At 41.9% G+C, this 23,697-nt stretch overlaps 1 protein-coding gene across 18 annotated transcripts in view; it reads left to right on the forward strand.

The window, feature by feature from the left end:
• The window catches only part of Bfar (bifunctional apoptosis regulator), a 63,750-nt gene that overhangs the window by 16,069 nt on the left and 23,984 nt on the right, over positions 1-23,697 (forward strand). For 6 of the 18 annotated variants that reach the window (XM_060364220.1, XM_060364224.1, XM_021650802.2 and 3 more), the window contains exons 5-7: positions 3,214-3,358; positions 4,878-5,051; positions 7,174-7,376. In XM_060364220.1, the coding sequence (XP_060220203.1) occupies positions 3,214-3,358; positions 4,878-5,051; positions 7,174-7,376 (522 nt within the window). Of the gene's footprint in view, positions 1-3,213; positions 3,359-4,877; positions 5,052-7,173; positions 7,377-7,758; positions 8,388-10,363; positions 11,780-13,476; positions 14,556-23,103; positions 23,223-23,697 lie in introns of those variants that run through there. The other 12 variants (XM_060364215.1, XM_060364218.1, XM_060364214.1 and 9 more) reach the window with 8 other exon arrangements.

A 23,697-nucleotide genomic window follows, 5' to 3' on the forward strand; every position in this document is an offset into this window, starting at 1 on the left:
ACAAATCCTTCCTTGTAGGAGTGTATAAACATGGGTTCGTAATGTCTTCACAGATGCATACAACCATTCTACAGATATGTACATCTAGTCCACCTTTAGAATGATTTCCTAACTCTCAAAAGAAAACTTCCCTTTACTAGTCCATTTTCACTCCCTTCTACCTTAGCAGATACCATTGCTCTTTATCCAAAATTTTATTTGCCTATGATTCTTGCATGTTAATGTAATCATACAATATGCAACCCTTTGCGTGCTGCTTTTTCACTCAGCCTAACTTCAAAGTTCACACATGATGTAGCATGCATCTTTGTTTTGTTCTGTGTCTGAAAAACTCCCTTGTATATGTAGCCCAGACTGTCCCTTCTTCACTTGATGGGCATTAGAGTTGATTCCATCTGTGGCTGTTTTAAAGAGTGCTGCTAAAATAATTCATGCACAAAGTTTTATATAGATATGTATTCTAGAAACTCTTCTTGGAGAGGAATGGCTGCATCCCCGGGTCAGTCTGTGCTTAGTTTTCAAAGACATTATTGAACTGTTTTCTACAGGGGCTGAACCATTTTATATCAGTGACATTTTAATTTCTGTTTTACTCCTTATTATGAAAGTAACTTTATTTTAAAAAGAATAACTGGGTGATAATGGCACACACCTTTAATATGAGGGTTCAGGAGGCAGAGGCAGATGGATCTCTGAGTTTGAGGCCAGTCTGGCCTACAGAGTGAGGTCCAGGACAACCAGGGCTACACAGTGAAACCCTGTCTCAAAAAAAAAAAAAAAAAAAAGCAAAAAGTAAAAAGTAGGACATTATGACATTAAAAGAGCAACAACTTTATGTTGTTACTCTTCACAGAATATTACTGGTAATATTATAATAGACATAACTGAGCACAGTTGTCATTTCGGCACTTGGAAAATAGAGTTAGGAGGGTCAGAATTCAAGGTCAGTTGAACTCTGTCTGAAAAAAAATTTTTTTTATTAGACGTATTTCCCAAATCTGAAGGTGTTTTCTTGGCAGGGTGTCGTTGTTTTAAAGAATGAAAATCCCAAATCATTCGATTTTACCAATGAACACCCAGGAGCCAGATGCTGGGGTGAAAACCTGCTAGCTCAGAGAAGCAGAGAAAGCAACCAGCTGACCTTCCTACTCAGCTTATGTCCCAAAGGAAAAGGCCAAAAGCCCAAGGCCAAAAGCTTGCTAGTTCTGCTGACAGCCCAGGAGGAAAAAGCCAAAAGCTAAAAGCCAAAAAGCATTTTCTTCTTCTCTACACTGTCTTAAATACCTTTCAACTCAAAGTCCTTCCTTCCTGTTTGATCCCTGACATCTGGTTACTTGCCCTGCCTCTTGACCTAGGGTTAACTTTATTAAATCCTGTGTACAGAACGCTCTGTGTGCTAGGGCTGAGCCACACCAGAATCACCTGTTTACAGTAAACAAAATTTTTGGATTAAAGGTGTATATTAGGGCTGAACCATACCAAACAAGAAATAGGTTTTTCAATGGGATCAAATATCCCACAACAGGTTGTCCTGCTGGGGATCACATTGGGTTTTGAATATGCCAGCTGCTCTCTCTGCCATGGAAGCCCTCCCCAGCCCTTGCTTTCTCTGTTTATGCAGTTAATAAATATGTTGTTGGGGTTGTTTTTGTTTGTTTGTTTTGAGACAGTGTATCCCAGGCTGATCCTGGGTATTCAGTTCTTCCACCTTAGTCTCCCATGTGCTATAATTACAGGAATGAACTCAGTGTTTAAATTCTCTACCACTGAACTATATCCATCACTATACAAAGATGTTGTTAACAATGAGTCGTTATAGAAGTAGATTGAGTTTTTATTTGTTTTGGCTTTGCATTTTTTTGTTTTGTTTTATATACTTTTATAGTGACTTTTAAATTCATTTATTTATTTTTATGTGAATGTGGGTTTTGCCTTCGTTTTATCTGCACCGTGATTACACCTGCCTCTTTCTGAGCTCAGAAGAGAATCTTCCGATCTCCTGGACCTACAGTTACACAGTCATTAGCCACCATATCAGTTTGGGAATTGAGTCAAGTCCCTCTGGAAGAGTAGCCAGTGCTCTTAGCTACTGAACCATCTCTCTAGCTCCTAAACTAAAGAAGGGATTTATAACTTTTATTAAATTGAATAAGTATCCCACTACAACCACTGTTGTAAATTGTTATTGATATTTACTACTGGCTTATCTTCTGGTATCGCTTGCTGTTAATCCTTAGCAGCTGTATAACCAAATCACCAAACAGAGACTGGGTTTTTAGTTAACCTAGAACACAATGCTGGACAATATTTACTCCCTCCTAAACCTCCAAGCCCTCAGTTTCCTAACATTTAGATTTCCCACATTTTACTTGCTTTTTGTGAAATCTTAGGTCTGGTTCATGCTTTAAGTTCTCCCAGCTCTCTCCTCCTGCTATGCTCTCCTCATGCTCCGCTCTCCTCACGCTCCTCCTCCTTCTCGCCCTTTCCTGTTCTCTAGCTCCTCTCCTCTTTCCTGTCCTCTGGCTCCTCCCATTGCACAACATTGTATCTAGTTGCTTTATTTGTGTCCTGTTTACACAAGAGTTGAGACAGGATGCTTATAGTGAGTATCGCAATGCAATATCCAGATTGAAACCGGAGAGTTGGGGGTGGGGAAATCAGCATTTGAATTAACAAGGGTAAGGCATATACATTTTACAAGAACATTATACCAACAAACCACTGTTTCTTTTTTTTGAGATTGAGATCTCTATGGCCTCAGACTTAGCATCCTTCTGCCTCAGCCTTCCAAGTCACTAGTATTTCAGATGTACAATATTGAATCCAGCTGAAACCACTACTCTTAATGTAATAATGTTCAGATTGACTTCCTTCTGGTTTTCTCCTATACAAACCCTTTTAAAAATTAATAAAGGACAGTAAGAATCTATAAATGACATTGGTGGCTTAAGAAAACTCTGAAGCCAGTTTTTGATCCATGATGCTACTCTGCAGAGCTAAGCAGATAATGACAATGATTTATGAAAATATTTCCCCCTGGAAATTGGCTGGTAGTAAACAAACTGTTCTTGGCAGTCATCAGCACCACTGCATATTTTTAACATTCTACCTTACCAAGCAAGCATATATTTGCATAGTAAGGCAGAACTCTGTGTGTAAGGCTTTCCTCCCATGTGTAATCTCAAAAGCCATTTTCACCCCTTGCCTCTCCAGGTTGCTTTTAACACTGACAGAAGAAGAATTTTCCAGGGCACCATACACCATAGAAAACAGTAGCCACAGAAGAGTCATTCTCATGGAGCTGGAGCGTGTGAGAGCCCTGGGGGTAAAGCCGCCACAGAATCTTTGGGAGTACAAGGTAAACTTTTGGGTTTTATGTTTTAATTGGAAAACAAACAGACAAACAGAAAAGGTAGAAACAACTAGCAATCACTGTCTTGCTCACTGTTTAACTTAAGAAAACACTGTAGACATTGAAGGCACAAGTACTTCTCTCCAGAGGTACCACATTCCTGCAGTGGGGACTGCACAGGCCTCTCAGGCCTCTTCCATAATCTATGGAGGACAAATTGTTTCACAGGCAAAAGACAAGAAGCATACATAGTTTTCTACCAGTAGCTGCTTCTCCTTGGTGCTCTAGTTTATGCTTTTTCTATTTTATTTTTATTAATTACAGTTTATTGACTTTGTATCCCAGTTGTAGCCCTCTCCCAATCCCACTCTTTCCCTCTTCTTCTCCTATGCCCCTTGCTTTTTCTCTTGCTGTAATCCTTCATTGGATATTGTGACAAATGTGTAGATTTTCCTGTTGATGGACAATAGCAGCTTTTCTGCTTTCACTATTACTAATGGCACTCTAGACATTCTCCTCATTATTTAGCTCATATATATAGGCACTTATTTACAGCATATGTAGAGGTGTGGAATTATTAGGTCACAAATAATACACAGCTTCATCTTACTATATTTGATAATGTGAACTTCATTGTAACTATGTCAGTTAATTTTACTTCACAAACAGAATGTAATGTATACTGTACTCAAGAGCAAGTATTAGGGCTAGAGAGATGGCTCAGAACTTTAGAGCACTATATATTCTTCCAGAGGTCCTGAGTTCAATTTTCAGCAACCACATGGTGGCTCACAACCATCTATAATGTGATCATCCCTCTTCTGGCATGCAGGTGAATATGCTGATAGAGCACTCATTTATATACATACAGAAAGAAAGACAGATAGACAATTATTTGAAATATACAGACATGAATGTTGAAAGAGCCATTGTAAAGAAAGATAAAACTACGTAAGTCTTAAACTATAATGGAAAATATTGGTTCGTTGCTCAAGAGGTGCAAATGGAACAATCAGGAGGCTTTCATCTATTTGATATAACTTGAAGGAGGGCACTCCTGTGTTTGTGACTTCTGAATTGAGTCCTCACTTGCCGGGAGGGGGGAGGGGGCACGGTTGTTTTGTTTTGTCTTTGTAGTCCAAGTTGACCTGGAATTCACTGTCCTTCTACCTCAGCCTCCTAAGTGCTGTGATTACAGATATGCATCACCAAGACTGGATGAGAAAAAAAAAATTATTGAATGTAGTTAGTTATAGCAACACATTAGAAACAGCTTAAGGGAGCAGTGATGATATACCCTTAATCCCAGAGGCAGGTGTATCTCTGAATTGAGACCAGCCTGGTCTGCAGAGATTAGAGATGTGTTCAACCATGTGCAGCAAGACTGAAGCTTTTTACAGTATGCTCCATCAGATGGGCTCTATACCACACAGAAGACGGATGGCAAAGGTCATAGGACATTGAAGGAGTGCAGGTGGAGAGCTGGCCACCATGTATGGTCTGATGTTTGTCTTGTCCTCTGCAGGCTGTCAACCCAGGCAGGTCCCTGTTCTTGCTATATGCCCTCAAGAGCTCACCAAGACTTGGCTTGCTATACCTGTACTTATTTGACTACACAGACTCCTTCCTACCCTTCATCCATACCATCTGCCCTCTGCAAGAAGACAGCTCTGGGGAGGACATCCTCACAAAGATTCTGGTAGGTCTATCTTAGTTCCTGGAAAAAAGTAATTCTACCATACCTCAGTGTTGTACAAAGCTGGAGAGAGTATAATAGCCTTTGTGTGAGTTTTATAGGGAGAGTTCCCTGCAGAAGGAAAAAAAAGACTGGCCCTCTCATGGAAGCTAGCTTTTTTTTTCTGCACTATTCAGCCAGAGTGATGACCCTTTTACTCTTGAAATATTTTTTGAAAAAAGCATTGCTGGGCTGGAGAGATGGCTCAGTGGTTAAGAGGCCTGTCTGTTCTTCCAAAGGACCTGCACCCACATGGCAGCTCCCAACTGTCTGTAACTCCAGTTCCAGAGGTCTAGCACCCTCACACCAGTGCGCGTAAAATAACATTAAATAAATTTAAAAGAAGAAGCAGCAGCAGAAGAAAAAGCAGCAGCAGCAGCAGAAGAAAGCATTGCTTTTGTTATAAAAGAAGTTATTGTAGGCCCAGAACACCCTACGAGACTAGATGTAGGGGCCTTCAAGTTTGGTAGGACCCCTAAAGGGTTAGTAGTTAGCCTTCTACAAAGCAGGGTTGAGATCTACCTCCCAGTAGAGGGCCTCCCAGTAGAAAGCCATGGCCCAGGGTCTGACGACCAGCATTGGCCAGTTGTTTCTTCCACGTCAAGTGTCATTCCCCAAACCCTGTGGGACTCCTTTTACTGGGATGGCTTCTCTGATTTTAGTTGGTCATTTGAGAGTAATCTTTGTATGTTACTGTTGGTAATCCTTATAGTCTGTCTTTCTCAAAAAGTGACATTTATATAGGAATGATGATCTGTAATCCACACCTATGAATGCTAAAGCAAAATTTCTATGTCTCCAGAGGCCCTTTTAAATACTGTAGCCAAGGCTCTGTCTGCTGTGACTGCAGTATAAAATCTGCTTTACAGATTTAATCTAATTACCCAGATTCCAGCTAGACTGTGCACAGAAGCTCTAAAATGTTTGTATTTTCACAAGCACTAACCTCACTGTTCATCAAGCTAACTTTTTATCTGCTAATACCTAATTAAAAGTTTAAGTACACACTATCAAGAAATTACTTCTTAAGGTATATATTTAGGTCTGCTTTTCATTGACCCATCATGTCATCATTTTACTACAGCTAAGATATTTAACTCTAGACGTGTTTTGACCTTCCCATGTAGACACAGAGGAATAGAACACAAATCCTAAATTTATTTCAACCTTATTATTTGTAACTCAGGCTTATTAAGATTTTTATCACTGAGCTTCCACAACTTTACAATAAGCATCTCAGTTCAAACTTTTTGGCAACATTTATCTGTTTCGTTGGGGTTTTTTTTTTGTTTGTTTGTTTTATTTTTTTGTTTTTTTGAGACAGGGTTTCTCTGTGTAGCCTTGACTGTCCTGGACTTTATAGACTAGGCTTGCCTCAAACTCACAGAGATCTGCCTGCTTCTGGCTCTGCTGTTGTGCACTGCCGCTCCCAGCTTGGCAACATTTATCTACATTTTTGACCTTTTTGTGTGTGTATGAATATGATATTGGTATATATGTGTGGTATACACAACTGTGTACAGGTGCTTGAACCTGTGCAGAGGCCCATGGAAGGTGATCTCTTCTATCAGCTCCCACTTTGCTCCTTTGAGAGAGTCTCTCTGAACCTGGAGCTCAAGTTTTTCAGCTAAGCTGGCAGCCAGGAAGCAAGCTCCAAAGATCCTCAAGTCACCACCTACCTCAGGGCTGGGGTATGTGAAGGTATGTGAAGGACCATAACTGGGTTTTATGAAGTATGGTAGATCCAAACTCCAGTCCTCATGCCTAGACAGCATGCATCCTTAACCGTTAAGCCATTTTTCTAGCCCCACCTTCACCTATTTTAAGATGAATTATTACTACAAGGGAGATTGATATTCTATTTTAAGCCATGAACATGCTTTTAATCCAAGAGCTCTGAACCGAGGCAAGAAAAATGTGAGTTCAAGGCCAGCTAGAGCTATATAACAAGATGCTATTTGAAAATTGTAGGTGTGTGTATATATATGTATGCACATGCACATGTGTGTATGCATAAATGTAAAGCTCACCCGTCACCATTACTTGTGTATGTCAGTTCTGTGATTGGGTCTCTGTGTTCTTTAAGGACCTGAGGGAGCCCACATGGAGGCAGTGGAGAGAATTCCTTGTCAAGTACTCCTTTCTCCCATACCAGTTGATTGCGGAGTTTGCCTGGGACTGGCTGGAGATCCACTACTGGACATCACGCTTCCTTATTGTCAATGCCATGCTGCTGTCTGTTCTAGAGTTGTTCTCCTTTTGGAGGATCTGGTCAAGAAGTGAGCTGAAGTAAGTGCCTTTCTCTGGGAAGTGGTTGGAGCAACAGGGAGTGCTAAAGAAATACCAATGAGGAAGTTCCCCTTTAAAGTCTTTTTCAGACTTGGGGTGGTGGGGGTGATTCTAGGCTTATAGAGATGACTCGGCAATTCAGAGCAAGTGCTGCTCTTGTAGAGGACTAGAGTTCAATCCCTAACACCCACTTCAGGCAGCCTTCAATGGCCTGTAACTCTAGCCCCAGGGGAGGAAAGGATTTATTTCAGTTTACTGTTTGTAGTCTGTCATCAGGGAAGTCAGGACAGGAGCTGAAGCAGAGGCCATGGAAGAATTCTGCTTACCGTGTTGTTTCCATTGATTTGTTCAGTTTGTTCTTTTGTTTTGTTTTTTGAGACAGGTTTTCTCTGTGCAGCTCTGGCTGTCCTGGACTTATTTTGTAGACCACGCTAGCCTCGAACTCACAGAGATCTGCCTGCCTCTGTCTCCTGAGTGCCAATGTGCCCAGACATTTTGTTTTCTTATACTACAACCCAGGACCACCTTCCCAGGAATGGCATGGTCTACAGTGTGCTAGACTCTCCAGCATCAATCATTAATAGAAAAAGAAAAAATGCCCGACAGGTCAAACTTTAAAAGATATTTTCTCAGTTGAAGTTCCCTCTTCTCCAGCTTGTACCAAGTTGACAGAAAAAGAAAAGAAAAGAAAAAAAAAAAAAAACAACAACAACTAGCTCTTACTGTTTATTGCGTCAACCTGGTTACACTTCAGGCTTCTGAAGAGCTGGAACTATAGCAGGCACTAGTATACCTGGCTTTTTGTGATTGCAGGTTTTCTTTTGTTTAGTTTTTAGGTTTTTGTTTTTTTATATTTATTGATTTTGTTATATGCATGTGTAGTTATGTATGTGTGTGTGTGTGTGTATTTGTTTATTTTGTCCTGTTTTCTGTCTCTTTAGCCTAGAACTCACTGTGTAGATGTATAGACCAAGGTCTCAAAGGTGGGGATTAAAGAAGTGCACCACCATGCCCAGTTCTTTGTGCTAATTGTTTAAGTGTGTGTGTGTGTGTGTGTGTGTGTGTGTGTGTGTATGTTATGCGTATGTAGCTCATAGCTGGTCTCAGACTTTACAAACCTGCCCTTTGTCTGCCAAGTGCTGTTTTTACAAGCATGTATTACCATGCCTGGCTTCCATATCTCACCCCTATTTAATAATAAGCCAGATAATATCTAGGGGGGCCAGTGTTTGAAAGATTTTAATAATTGAATAATCAAAGGAAAAGCAGGTAGAGAAAAGAGCAATGTTGTAAAGGCCAGAGAGGTACCATGGAGAATTTTGTAGTCTTCTAAATCTGCTTTGCCAGCACTTGAGACAGTAAATGACTTATCTGGATTAATGTATGATGAGAGAATTGGGCTACCCTGTTTTCAAATAGATCTCTTAAGGGTTTTATTGCTGTCAAAAGATATCATGGCCACAGACACTCTTATAAAGGACAGCATTTAATTGGGGCTGGCTTACAGTTTCAGAGGTTTAGTCCATTATCATTATAACAGGAAGCATGGCATCATACAGGCTGGCATAGTGCTAGAGAAAGAGCAGGCAGCAGAAGGAGACTGTATCACACTGAGCATAGCTTGATCATATAAGACCTCAAAGCCTGCCCCACAGTGACACACTTCCTCCATCATGACCACACCTTCTAATAGTGCCACTTCCTGTGGGCTACACATTTAAACATGTGAGTCTATGGGGCCATACCTATTCAAACCACCACAGATCCAGAGACTCCTCAAGGCTGCCTCTCAGGACCACTGCCATCACAGGCTGGCCTTCCCTATGCTACTCAGTTCATCTGAACTCTTCTTGCATCTCATGGCCTGCTCCAGAGGTTGGCCTAACAGTGCCAGTACAGAGCAAGCACTTCTTTTCTCATCACACTTGAAACAAAGCCTTTAGTCTGATTGGTCTAGCTTGAGTCATGTGCCCACCCAGATATGTCACACTGCAGGACTGTGCTGGGCTTTCCATGGCCAAGCTCAAGGTATGAAGCATGTGTTTAATTCTGACCACATGGTAAAAATATAGGAAGGAGGGGCCAGAATGCTCACATTCCCCAGATAGACAAGGCAGTCACCTCCAAAGCAATTCAGACTGTTTAAGAAAACAGCTCCAAGCAGACAGGCCATCACATTGTCTCACTTTGGTGTCCAATCTCTCACAAGAGTTCTGGCCTTGTAAATAGTTGTAAGATTGACTCTCTTGCTTCCTTTCAGCAGACTCATTTATTCATTAGAAAATACGGATATCTGTGCTTGTGCTTTGTCCCTGCCTGCATTTCATCCCCAGTCCACATTTACAGGATATGGTGACACATGCCTAAAGATCCCAGTCTTCAGGAGGCGAAGATGAGAAGAAGGTCAAGGTCATCCTTAGCTACATAGCAAGTTTGAGGCCAGCTTGAGCTATAGGAGACTTGGTCTCAGGGAAGAAAAAAAAAAAGTGTTATTGCCAGGCTATGGTAGCACATGACTGTAATTGGGAGGCAGAAGCAGGTGGATCTCTGTGAGTTTGAGGCCAGCCTGGTCTAGAGTTCCAGGACAACCAGGGGTACATAGAGAAAACGTGTGTTGAAAAAGCAAAACAAAACAAATCTGGGCACTGGTGGTGCACACCTTTAATCCCAGCACTGGAGAGGCAGCTGCAGGTGGATCTCTCCAGTCTGGTCTCTATAGTGAGTTCCGGGACAGCCAAGTCTACATCTGTCTTGAAAAACCAGAAAGAGGAGTAGGAGCCACAAAGCAGGTAGAATAGAGGCTGTGCCAGTGTGCTCAGAGAACATCTTTAGAGGACAGGTGCTAGGAGGCTAAAGACTGATGAGGCAGAGGTGTTTTCCAAGTGTCGGAACAGGTGGTAGGGGCAGACTCTCAGTGCCCCACCATATTTAAGCCCATCCCCCACCATTCTTTCCTTCTTTGTTTTGTTTTGTTTGTTTGTTTCCAGGACAGTGCCCCAGAGGATGTGGAGCCATTTTTGGAAAATGTCGACGCAGGGGCTTTTCATGGCCATGTTCTGGCCAGTTATTCCTCAGTTTGTCTGCAACTGTTTATTTTACTGGGCTCTGTACTTCAACCCAATTATTAACATTGATCTGGTGGTCAAGGAAGTCCGACAGCTGGAAACCCAAGTGTTATGATCATCAGCAAGGCCCCAAAAGAGCCTGTGAGTCTACCTGACATACAAGCTGTGGCAGTCAAAGAGGCAAGGGACTCATTTCTACCCCTGGTTAAGCAAGGTGCTGCTTCTGTGTGTCAAGGCTTCAGCCAGACTCCCTTTTCCTCTGTCTCTGGCACCATGGCAGCTGAGTGCTGCCCAGGTCAGGACTGTGTGGCCAACACCCAGCCACTCTTCTTACAGGGCTTGGGAGACTCAGGCAACTGTGGGTCACAGGAGCGAATGTCTTGCACATAATTCCAGCTGACATGACACCCATGTAGGTTGGGCGTGGTAGGCAGAGGAATGTGGATTTTTGAGTTCAAGACCAGAGTAGTCTACAGAGTGAGTTTCAAAACAACCAGGACTACACAGAGAGACCCTATCTCCAAAAAACAAATAAACAAAGAAGGTCATCATGTCAGTAGCCGCCTTAACCTCAATGACTGACAGGCTCCCCAAGCCAGGATTGTTGGGGCCAGTCCCATGAATCAAGTTTAGGAAAACAAGGATAGGTTTTTATCATAGGCATAGATAGTTACACATACAAAATAAAGAGAAAAACCTAGGATCCAATCACAGTTTCTCATTGAGTAGTTTGTCGGTTTCAGAGTAAACCCGGAGAAAGCGTCAAGCCAAGAGAGAATGATGGCTAGCTAGCTTGTTTCCTGTCGTGATCATTGGAAAGTCAGTTCTTTCTGTGAGCAGGGGACTGAAAGGAATTTCCACTAATCTGAGCTGAGAGCACTGCTTGTGGTATTGTTTTGAATAATTTAATCTGTACAATAAATCCGGTATAGTCTATTCAAAGAAACATTTTGTAAAATGCTCTCACACTTTATAATGGATAATCATTATTGTCCTGTTCTGAAGTATAAAAGCAGGTATAATTATGCCAAGTGCTGCCATCATAAGTATGGAGTGAGCTGAAGATGACCTTTATTTCCTGCTAGTGTAGACACAGCAGGTATAGAGTAAGTTCATCAGCCTTGGCCCTGCTGAAACAATGAAACAAGCTTGCATCCAAAGTGTGTGTTTGTGTGTGTGTATGTAAATAAGTGTGTATGTAAGTGTGTGTAAGAAAGAAAGAAAGACTTAGTAATTCATTAACCCTTTGTATCTCTGAGTGAAGATTTCACTTAAACTTTGCATTTGAAAGTTTGGAAAATTACTTGAAGTAAAATAAAAATTTTTATACAAGTGAAACCTCTGTAAAGAAATCTAATTGCTAAGGAAATACAAGAAAAACCTGCATTGCTCAATGTGTTATAACCTAGTCATGGTGAATTTCCAGTTCTTTGGCACATTGAGCCAGGATGCTGTTTAGAGATCTCTCCAGTAAGGGGAGAATGTTCTTCTTTCCCAGTTTTTTCATAGAACTCCAGGGCCACCTGTTTCTGTCTGATAAGACAGCAGCTCTGGGTCTCTGGTCTGTTGTAGTTTTTGTGCATTCCTGAATATAGCCCTGGAGATTCCTGCTTTTCTTTTCCATGAGGTGGTAGGGACTGGCTGACAAAGGTCATTGCACTGGAAGTGGCTGTCATAGGTTCAGGAGAACCCAGGATAGACTACAAGCCTCCCAATATCTCACCACCACCTATGGCCTTCCATGCTAACCCCACCTGCACCAAAATCCTAACTCAATGAGGTACTCTGGGAAAGAGAGATTTGGCATAGAGGAGCCAGATGGGCTGTCACTCTACCTTCCATTAGAGTGGGCATGCTCAGACCCAGGCCCACAGACTACCCTTCCAGGGAGGCTTGGGGCACAAAATGGAAATGTCCATGTAAATGTTCAGACCTGAAAAATGGCACCTTTCTAGATCTGAGCCTCATAACCCAGGCTTGCCACAAACCGGCTACACAGCCCAAGATGATTTTAAGCTTCTAGTCCTCGCTCGGGTCTCTAGAATTCTGGAATTAGAGGTGTGTGCAACTACACACAGTTTTATGTGGTGCTAGGGATTGAACTCGGTGCTTTGTGCAAGAAGGGCAAACACTAATTCAGCAACATCCCCGAGCTCAAAGGGGGATTTCTTTACACAGATCATAAGAAAGGGTTGACAGAAATAGGAAATGGCATAATAGGAACTTTTGGTATCTAAAAGTTGGTAGTGCTAGAGATGAAACCCAGAGCCTCATTCATGGTAGGCAAGTGTTCTGCCACTGAGCCACATCCCCAGGTCCAACTACTTTTCAAGAGGCAATTTCCCAGATTTTTAACATTAGTGATAGAAAAGGCTGAGAATGGTATGACACAGTCGCAACCACATCTTCTAAAACTAGAAAACCACAGTGCACATACATGTTGGCAGTATTTTGCATTACTGAAATTTGAATCATTATAGTATTTATTTGGAGATTAATTAATTAATTAATTTGTTTGGTTTTGTTTTTTGAGTCAGGGTTTCTCTGTGTAGCCTTGGCTGTCCTAGAGTCACTTTGTAGATCAGGCTAGCCTCAAACTCACAGAGATCTGTCTGCATCTGCCTTTCCAAGACTGGGATTACAGTCTTGTATGTGCCCAGCTTATATTTATTTTTATCTTCTATGCATGAATATTTTGCCTGTATGTATGTGTGTGTACCACATGTGCCTCATGTATACAGAGGCCAGAAAGAGGTCATTGTGTTCCCTGGGACTGGAGTTGCAGATGGTTACAAGCTGCTTTGGGGGTGCTGGAAGCTGAATTTGGGTCCTCTGTAAGAGCAGCAGGGCTCTTTAAACACTAAACAATTTCTTCAGCCTAATTTTTCATTATGTTATTTAATGGTTTGGGCTTTTGTTTTGTTTTGGTTCAGGTTTTTGGTCTTTCTTTTTTTTTTTTTTTTTTTTTTGAGACTATATTAGTCAAGGTTCTCTAGAATAACAGAACTTATAGAATTTATTAAAATGATCTGCAGGCTGCAGTCCAATGAATCCAACAACAGCTAGCTGTGAACAGTAAGTCCAAGAATGCAGTTGTTCAGTTCAGCTGGATGTGCTGAATATCTGAGCTGGTCTTCAGGATACCCTGGAATCTGAAGAAATTGGCTCTAATGCCAGTGAAAAATGGACTTGCTAGCAAGGGGAGGATGAGCAGGCATAGAGCAAAGCTTCCTTCTTCCATGTCCTTATATAGGCTTCCAGCAGAAGGTGTGGGCCAGATTAAAGGTGTGCCTTCCCATCTCAAGATCCCAATTAAAGTTAGAAGTGGACCTACCTGCTTCATATTAAGCAGAGTTTCTCACAGGTGTCTTCTCCAATTTTGAATTTTAGTTAAGTCCAGGTGACAACCAAGAATAGCCACTGAGTCCATGTTTTGTCAAACTTTTGTCAGACAATTATAAGCCAGGTATGGTGGCACACACCTGTGAGCTGAGCACTCTGGGAGGCAGAGGCAGAAGGATCTCTTGAGTTCGAGGCTGGCCTGGTCTACAACGTGAGTCCAGGACAGCTAAGGCTACATGGAGAAACCCTGTCTCAAAAACATGCACAAAAGAGGGCACACAATTATATTTTCTTATGTCATGATTACTTTCCAAATGAAAAAACTATTCCACATACAACTACAAACATTTAACCAGGTCACAACACTTAACATAACTATCACGCATACAACTATGAACACATTATAAATTTAAAATAGGTGACAATGTCCCTTGAGGGACATTCTTCTACTATCTCAAACTTAATTATGATAACCATTGATATTCTCTCAATTGATGCTATATCACATGATAAAAAATTTGACAAACACTCATGTCAACTATAATCCTTATTTCTGTAACTGGTCACATGGCCTTAGATGTTATTTTAGTTTTTGTGTTTTCTAGACAGGGTTTCTCTGTGTAGCCCTGGCTGTCCTAGAACTAGCTCTGTAGACCAGGCTGTCCACCCTTCTCCCCCTTGATCTATGCAATATATCTTCCCCTTGAGGATGTGGTCAGATCAAAGTGGGAGCCCCCTGAGCTCAGAAAATAAAGCTTTTCTTTTAAGCTTCTGTATCTGGAGTGAGTTTTTTTTTTTTTTTTTTTTTTTTTTTTTGGCTTTCACCCTGAACCCAACAGTCACTAGTGATAGTGATTGGAACTATTTCCTTTTCCACCCCTTGATTCCTAGACTTGTGGGTCTTGGCTATGGGAGAAATCACACCATATACTGGACACTGACTCAAAAAATATACCATTTAATGGAGAGCCCTGCCCCAGCCCTCCATGCTGCTGCCACCTAGTTCACACTATAATTGTGTCTTCCAAAGGCCATTCCATCTTTCTATCAGGCCATCTGCTTCAGGATAGTGGGGAACATGGTAAGACCAATAGGTTTTAAGATTGTGGGCCTGATGTCAACACTCCTCTGTCTGTGAAGTGAGTTCCTAGTCAGAGGCAATACTGCATGGAATACCATGGCGCAAACATTAAGACATTCTCTAAGTCCATGGGTAGTTTTGGAAGAAGTGTTATGTGTAGTAAGGGCAAATCCATACCCAGAATAAGCATCTACTCTAATAAGGAAAAAGCATTGTCCTTTCCATAGAGGAAGTGGTCCAGTGTAGTCAACCTCCCACCAGGTGGCTGGCTGGTCACCCTGGAGAATGTTGGCATATATGGGATCTGGCACTCAGCAGCAGTGGTAGCCAGGTCAGCCATGTATAACCTTGATCCCTGACACCATGCCCACTTTGTTCATGGACCCATTGGGCAATGACAGGAATGGATGGAGAAAGAGGCTACAGAATGGGTTCATCCTGGCTATTTGATTATTGAACTCCTCAGCTGACATCACCTTTTGATGAGCATTTACATGTGACACAATATCTTCACATCCTTTGGAGAGATCATCCTCATACTTCTTCAGGGGTCTTTCTCATCATCATGTTCTTTCTAAATTCCTGAACATCCAGCCAGACCATGTATACAGCCTGAATTTCTTCCCACTTTCTTTCCTTCACTTGTGTCTTCAAGGTGGTCCCAGAAAGGAGTTGTAATGCTGCAGCTGTCCATTTCTGGGTGATGCTTGCATAATATGCAGAGTCTTCAGTAAACCAGGCCTTAATTTTCTCTTCCTCAGCCAGTCATAGGCATACCCCATGAGGCTCCAAACAGCATCCATATTTGCCACCGATGCCTTAAGTACTGTCAGGTCTGTTGGATCATGTGGTCCAAGGGTAGAGCAGCCTGCACAGTAGCCTGGAGCTGTTGAAGAGCCGCCTTCTGTTTCTTGCCCCACACAAAGCAGCTTCCTAAGTCACTTGTTATATGAGCAGGAGTAACACCTGAGTAGGGAACGTGTTGTCTCTAGGATACAAATAGGCACACTAAAGTTTGTACTTCTTTCTTGGTGGTTGGTACAGTCTAAGAATAGCTGCACAAAGTATCACATGCTGCTCTCAGGTAGATTTTGATGGTTTATTGAGCACTTATTCCAGGCTGATCGCGATCAGGGCCACAGAAAGATATTGTTTCTTAGGTGAAGGAAAAGTTATTGCATACGGCCCCTCCCACCACTGATCGGGCCTGCTCTTTGTAACAAAGCTGAAAACATTTTGTATTCAGTTTCCATTTTGTTTATAAGTTAAATTAAGTTCAAAACGTTAAACTCTGCTTCCTAGAAGTAGTTATTAATAGCTGACACGAAGAAACCCTTCCAAAAGGTCAAGTTAACCTCATATCTTACTATGACTCATGGTGTCATTACTCATGTCCTGTTATCTCCACACTTGGATGTACTCTAAAAGACCCTAACCACCACCTCACTTACCTCACTTGGGACCAATAAGCTTAAAGGTTAGCTAATAATAGTTTGTTTGGTTAGCCAAAATGTAACCCTGCCCTCCCCTTGCCTTCTAGTTTTCTTATAAAAAGCCTGCTGTGAGTCCTTTCTGTTTATCTGTTCCAGTAAGGATCACATCTGGCACAGCAGCTACAATCGGAGTCACTACCTGATGATTTTTTTTTTTTTCGAGACGGTTTCTCTGTGTAGCCTTGATTATACTACTCTGTAGATCATTCTGGCCTTAAACTCACAAAGATCCACCTGCCTCTGCCTCCCAAGTGCTGAATTTAAAGATGTGTGCCATCACAGCCAGCTCTGGTTGAATTTTCAATAGTCAACTGTCATTCTTCTTGATCTGTCCTCTCCACTAGCCAGATAGGAGTTAAAGAGAGATCTGGTGGCAACCACCAGACCCTGCATTTTTCAACTCCTGATGATGGTACTAATTTTTGTTTTTGGTTTTTTTTGTTTTTTTTTTTTTTTTTTTTTTTGTATATTTGTTTGTTTTTCAGGACAGAGTTTCTCTCTGTAACAGCCCTGGTTGTCCTAGAACTCAATTTGTAGACCAGGCTGGTCTCAAACTCACTGAGATCCACTTGCCTTTGCCTCAAGTGCTGGGATTAAATGTGTTTGCTGCCACACCTGGCTTCTTTTTGTAATTCTTTCCATACTGGCTTTGATTCGCTACTTTCCCTCATAGAGGAAATTTCAGTGGCTTCCATTTGTCCTTTCCAACCATAAAAGCCATCACTCCAAAAGTCAGGAAGGCAATGTGCAAATTCTGCCAAATTCTAAGTATATTTTTTACCAGTTATACCTCCTGGGACTGGGGAAATAACCACAGGATGAGTTCGGGGACCCCCTGAACCTACGATGAGTGAAATTTTAGCCATAACTCCCTAATCACATGATGTGCATAAGCCCCTACTTTAACTGGAGGGCTACAATGTTTCTTAAGACCTGGAATCAGTGTTCAGAACCAGCATCCAACAGTTCCCCAAAAGTCTGATTGTTTCTTTTCCTCCATTGTACAGATATCCTTATAAAAGGCTGTAGGTCCCTCTGGGGAAGGATTGGAGAAAGACTAACAGTAGAACTTTTAAATATTTTATCAAAGTCCTTCCTCAAGGGAACCTGGTTATCCTTTCACACAAGGGCTTCTGGGTCTGCAAAATGGCTCAAGTCTGAATATTGATTTATAGGCCAAGAATCCCTTTTGTCATCGTCTAATTTCGTCTTTCATTTGTTTGAGAACTTTTCTGCTTATACACATCAAACAAGAATTCATTAGACTTCTTATCTGTTTCATGCCTGGAAAAAGGTCCATATGAATCATCCCGCCATTATATTCACTTTGCTTGTGCTGACCATTATCAGTCAGGCCATTATGGACATTACTTTGTCTGTGCTGCCCATTATAACTACAATCACCTTGCTTTTGGTGATTCAGTGCTGCCACTTGGCCCCTGCTAAGTCAGGGCCCAATTAAACTTACTGCATTTATGGGCTGGAGAGATGGCTGAAGAGCAGTGGCTGTTCTTCTAAAGGTCCTGAGCAACCACATGGTAGCTCATAACCATCTATAATGAGATCTGGTGCCCTCTTCTGGTACACAGGCACATACATAGGCAGAATGCTGTATAAAAATAAATAAATAGATCGTTAAAAAAAAAACTTACTGCATTTAATTTATCCAACTGAGTATCAGCATCTCCAACCCTAAGGTCTGGCACAAGGAAAGGGGCTATGACAAAGCCCTTCAAATGTGTTGGTGCCCCTCTCACTGTTTTGTGTCTTATAGGATTGATGAAGGGCATGTCTTTTGGGCCTTCCCCTTGTGGGGGTGTTATAGTCCAAGAATCAGACACTGATCTCAGTCAGATATTGATGGTTTACTGAATGCATACCCCAAAACTGATCATGATCAGGGATACAGCCCAGCCTCAGGAGCTGAACTATGATGCTGGTCTTCACCTAAGGCAGGCTTTTTATAAGAAAAACTGCAACCAAGTAGCCATCAGGTAACCAAGTTAGGAAGCAAGGGGGAGGGTGCAACATTACATCATTTTGACTAGCTAGACAAAGCATTGCATTCCTTTTTTGAGATAGGGTCTCTTTGTATAGTCTTGGCTGTCCTGGAACTCTGTAGACCAGGCTGGCCTTGAACTCACAGAGATCCACCTGCCTCTGACTCCCAAATGCTGGGATTAAAGGCATGCCCCACCAGACCCAGCCCAACAAAACAGTTCTAACTGACTTTTAATTTGATTTGGTCCTGCAGACTTTTCAGAATGTCAAGGTAAAAGGTATGAGTACTGAAACCATGGAATCATAAAAGATATGAGGGTGATTTGACCTTATAGAAGGGTTTATGACATTTGGCAGGCAGAAACTGAGAACTTGAACTTAATTTCACCTTATGATTTAAGATGGAGACTAAAAAAAGAAATGGTTACAGTTATGTCAGAAGGAGCAGGCTATACCAGGAATTAAGTTTTACACAGCATATCCACTCTAGCATTGCAGTTTCCCTGAGCTTTGAAATCCCTTCATCAACACTAAACCAAGGGATAACTAATTCCTTTTCTTTGGGCCATCTCTTGACAAATATTTCAACCAACTATTCAAACTTTTGACATCTTTAAAAAATTTTATTTTAACAGATGTGTTTCTGTTGTTTTAAAACAATGATGAAAATCCCAACCATTCTTTCATACCAATATAGACTCAGTCAGATGCTGGAGTGAAAATCTGCTAGCTCAGAGAGGCAGAGAAGGTAACAAGCTAATCCATCATGGCGTCCTCCTTCCAGATGACAGGAAGAGAGGAGGAAGGAGGATTCCACAATGGGTTAGCATGGAGAAACAAATCATATGGGCCAAGAGGAAGGGCTCCAAAAATGACATGAAGAGACCCAGATGAAGAATACAAGCAAGTACCATGGGATTATGGATGGAAGGTAGACCAGATGAGGAGGATTAAGGTGGATGATGGCATTGGATGGGGGCTGGGAGATGAATGGTGAGGTTATTGAGCCAGCTTAGGTGAAATATCTGCCCGGCTCAAGGTAAATAAGGCAAGTATAAAATCTAACAGGTACCTGTGCCTTATTATTTGTGATAGTGGGTTAACTAATACCACAGTGATAATCCTAGGGCTAATAATATGTAGCACAACACTTTTTAAAAATTTACAAAAGAACCTGTTTCCCTTTATTCTCCTTGTATGAAAACCACAATGTGGTAGGTATAGATGAGCCTGGGTTCTGAGCAGAGACTCTGGTGTGGGTTTCCACAAGACGATCAGTGAATTCCTGATAAGAAGGAGACTTGGTGAACACTTTTCTAGAGTTTCTTTTCTAGAGTTCAGGGGTCAGGTAGCGGTAGGTCTTGAACATGGCATCAAAGGTGGCCTTGGCAAACTTGCCCAGAGTGGCAGCACAGACCCTGACTAATGTGCATCAGTGATCTATAGGGGCCATCATCATTGACTCTTTGGGCACAGGGGCAGAGACTACAGCAGTACCTCTGGAGACAGGGTGAAATTCACCAAAACAGAGCCACAGCAACCTGTCACCTTGCATTTCAGAACAGTGTGGGTTTGACAATCTTGTTCCCACAATAGGCTCTCCATCATCTGCACAGGGACAATGGGAAGCTTGGCTAAGATGATGGCCCCTCAGACGGCAGTGACTACCTACTTGGAGCAGTTAACACCAAGACCAAAGTGACCATTGTAGTCCCCAAAGTGACAAAAGCCTTGAACTTGGTCTGTTAGCCAGCCCATGTCTGCTTCTTCACTGGTATGATCTTGAGAAGCTCATCCTTTAGGGATGCGCTCAGGAAGAAGTCAATAATCTTGACTCCTTAGTGGGCAGAGAGAACAGGTAGATAAAGGCTTGAACTTCATGTCTGTAAGCAGGTGGCCCAGCTTGGTGACAGATTCACTCCTTGTCTTCGGCTTTACCTGCACAAGCCCCGAGGCCTTGACCATAGCCACAGCTTCAGCCATGACCTCAGCCCCTAAGTCGCTGCCAAATCCTCCACCTCCTGGATAGCTTTTTTTGTTGTTGTTTTTAAACTGTGCAAACTTCTGTATTACACCTAGAGTCTCCACTCTGTCGAACCAGATCAATAAACTTGGCCTGATCCAATTTTTTGTTCTGTCCACCATTATCTTGCACCCTTAAAATCCATTCCCACACATATTCCCCAGACTTCCACTTCCACTAGCAAAATTAAGCTCTTTGGTAGTGTAGCACCACCTCATGGACTACACTTTCTACCTCCCATCTAGAAGCTTGCTTTGCCCTGAGTTTGGATATAGGTCTAGAGGCAACAGTTGGTGGGCCATGAAGGACATCAGGATTGTGTTGGCTGACATCTCTGTCCGTGAGTCACTGCTGGCTTAGCAAATGATTAATTTCCTCAGTATTTCAGAGGGTAGGGAAATACAGCTTCTTCTGATGATGGAGAAACTATTTTTGTTTGTTTTTGTAGACCAGGCTGGCCTTACACTCAGAGATCTGCCTGCCTCTGCCTCCTGAGTGCTAGGATGAAAAGCAGGCACCACCTTTTTAAGTTACGACAATCCCTTGTGAATCTGAGGGTTCTAGTTTCTCATTTCCAATAGGGACCTTCTGCACATCCCCATTCCAAGTTAAAGGATCCCCCCCCCTTTTTTTTTTTAGCAATTAATGCCCTTTGTTTGTTTCAAGCCAGGATTTCTCTGTGTAGCGTTGGCTGTTCTAAAACTCAGTCTCTAGACCAGGGCTGGGTTTGAACTCACAAAGATATATTTGCCTCTGCCCTCCAAGTGCAGGGATTAAAGACATGGACCACCACTACCCAGCTAATACCCTTACTTTAACCGCTGACACCCTCTGAAGCTGGGACTTGGAAATTTTTTACTGTAATTCAGCCAACCCTATAATGAGGGCTTCAATTTAATTGTCTGCAACTTGAGCTCTGTGGCTGCTGGAGAGAAGATTCTTGTCCAGGGCACACTTAAACTTTTAGTGTTTATATGCATGCGGAACCAGGCAGTTTTATCACTGAGTTTATTGTTGACCTTCACTGTATTCTGAGATGCTAGAAGTTGGCTAATTTTATCACAGACCTCATCCCCATCCTTTGTCAGTTTATTCTAAGATGCTAGGAGCAACCAGTCTCATCATTTTCCTTATTTTCCCTCAAACTCTCAAAAGTTTCATATACAGGGACACCAAATCCTATGCCACTCACAATTGGTGAATCTGGATAATCAAGTATATTTATCTCCTTAAGTTTGTAATATAGTTCACACCATGGGCTTCAATAACTGAAGAGGCTTCAGTAGCTGTAGGTGTTGGTGAATTGAAGTCTATTGCAGATACTTTTAAAGAATAACTTATTTAATTTTATTTTATGTGCATTAGTGTGAAGGTGTTAGATTCCTTGAAATTAGTATTACAGGCAATTGAGCTGTCATGTCGGTGCTCAGAATCGAACTTGGCTCCTTTGGAAGAGTAGGCAGTACTCTTAACCACTGAGCCATCTCTCCAGCCCCCCAGATACTTTTTTGTATAATTTATTTTAGTTATTTTTTTAAAAGATTCATTTATTATTTATAGTGTTTTGACTGCATGTACACCTGCACACTAGAAGAGGGCACCAGATCTCATTACTTGTGGTTGGGAATCACTCAATGTATGAGTGCTCTGTCTTGCATGTATGCCTGCACACCAGAAGAGGGCATCAGATTCCAATATAGATGGTTTTGAGTCACCATGTGGTTGCTGGGAATTGAACCCAGGACTTCTGGAAGAGCAGAGCCATCTCCTCAACCTTATTCCAAATACTTAAAAATTTCATCCTTAGGCTGGAGAGATGGCTTAGCAGTTAAGGGCACTGTCTGTTCTTCCAGAGGTCCTGAGTTCAATTCCCAGCAACCATATGGTGGCTCATAACCATCTATAGTAAGATCTGATGTCCTCTTCTGGCCTGCAGGCACACATGCAGGCAAAACAATGTGTACAAAATAAATAAATAAATCTTAAATAAGTAAATAAATGACTTCACTTAAAAAAATTTCATCCGTATACTTCTGTTGTTCTAGAACCACTTCTTGGACCAAAATCTGTACTAGTCAGGGTTTTCTTAAGTTATAAAACTCTCTCTATAGAAGGGGGATTTAGTAGAATGACTTTTAGGCTACAGTTCAGCTATTCTGACAATGACTGCCTATGTATGGAAAGTCCAAGAATCAGTAGTTGTTCAGTCCGGCCAGTCTCAGCTGATCGTCAGTGTATACCCAAATCCCAGGGAAGCAGGCTCTAGCCAGTGAGCTTGCTGCCTAGAGCGGGGGCAAGCCGGTAAAGGCTAACATTTCCTTCTTCCATCCCAAAGCCTTAGCATGTTTTCTCTTTAAAAATATCTTTTTTTTTTTTAATTGTGGGGTGTGTGTGAGAGCATGTATGTGGGCAGGTGCGGGCAGGTACCTGCAGAAGCCAGATGTGCCAAAGCTAAAAGCAGTTGAACTAAACGATATGCATACTGAACTCAGGTCCCCTGGAAGTGCAGAAAATACTAGTAATCTCTGAGCCCTTCTTCTGGCCTGTGAGTCCACATTCTAATGCTTTATAAATTGCTCTACTTTTTTTTTTTTAATTTTTTTTGTCTTGAAATGTTAAGAATCAAACTTAGGACCTCAGGCATGCTGCACAAATATATATATTTTTAACATACAAGTGTACCACCAGCCCAGGGAGTAATTTTCTTTTTCTCTTAAAACAGTGTCTTCTGTCCTGCTCAAACTGACCTTTCAGCCTCAGCCTCCTCAGCAGAGCACTGCAGGTGTGTGCCACTATACCCAGCTTCCAAGAAATAAAATTTACCTCTTAAAAGATGGAGAATGGTGTGGGGCGGTGTCTTTTTATTACAGTAACAAATCTTAGGTGTATCGTGGCAATTTTATTACCACAGCCAAGCCTGTAAACAGGTGTTCATCCACATTTGACCACCAGCCATCAGCAGGAGGTTAGAAGATAGTACATAAGGGTTGAACTTCAAAACTTGTATCAAGACCAACACAATGTTAGTTGTATAAAATAGGCCCAGGACTTTCCACCTTCATCAAACTAGCAGCCCCACAGGCTCAAAGTCCTGAGTGACTGAAAAAACAAACACAAGGCTCACAGCTTTTTTTTTTTTTTTTTTTTTTTTTTTAGTTGTTTTTGTTGTTTTGTTTTTGAGACAGGGTTTCTCTGTGAGTAGCTCTGGCTGTCCTGTATTCACTCTGTAGACCAGGCTGGCCTCAAACTCTGCCTGCCTCTGCCTCCCGAGTGCTGGGATTACAGGCATGCACCACCATGCCTGGCAAGGCTCACA

The sequence above is a fragment of the Meriones unguiculatus genome, chromosome 11 (genome assembly GCF_030254825.1).
Source record: "Meriones unguiculatus strain TT.TT164.6M chromosome 11, Bangor_MerUng_6.1, whole genome shotgun sequence".
NCBI classification, from domain to species: Eukaryota; Metazoa; Chordata; class Mammalia; order Rodentia; family Muridae; genus Meriones; species Meriones unguiculatus.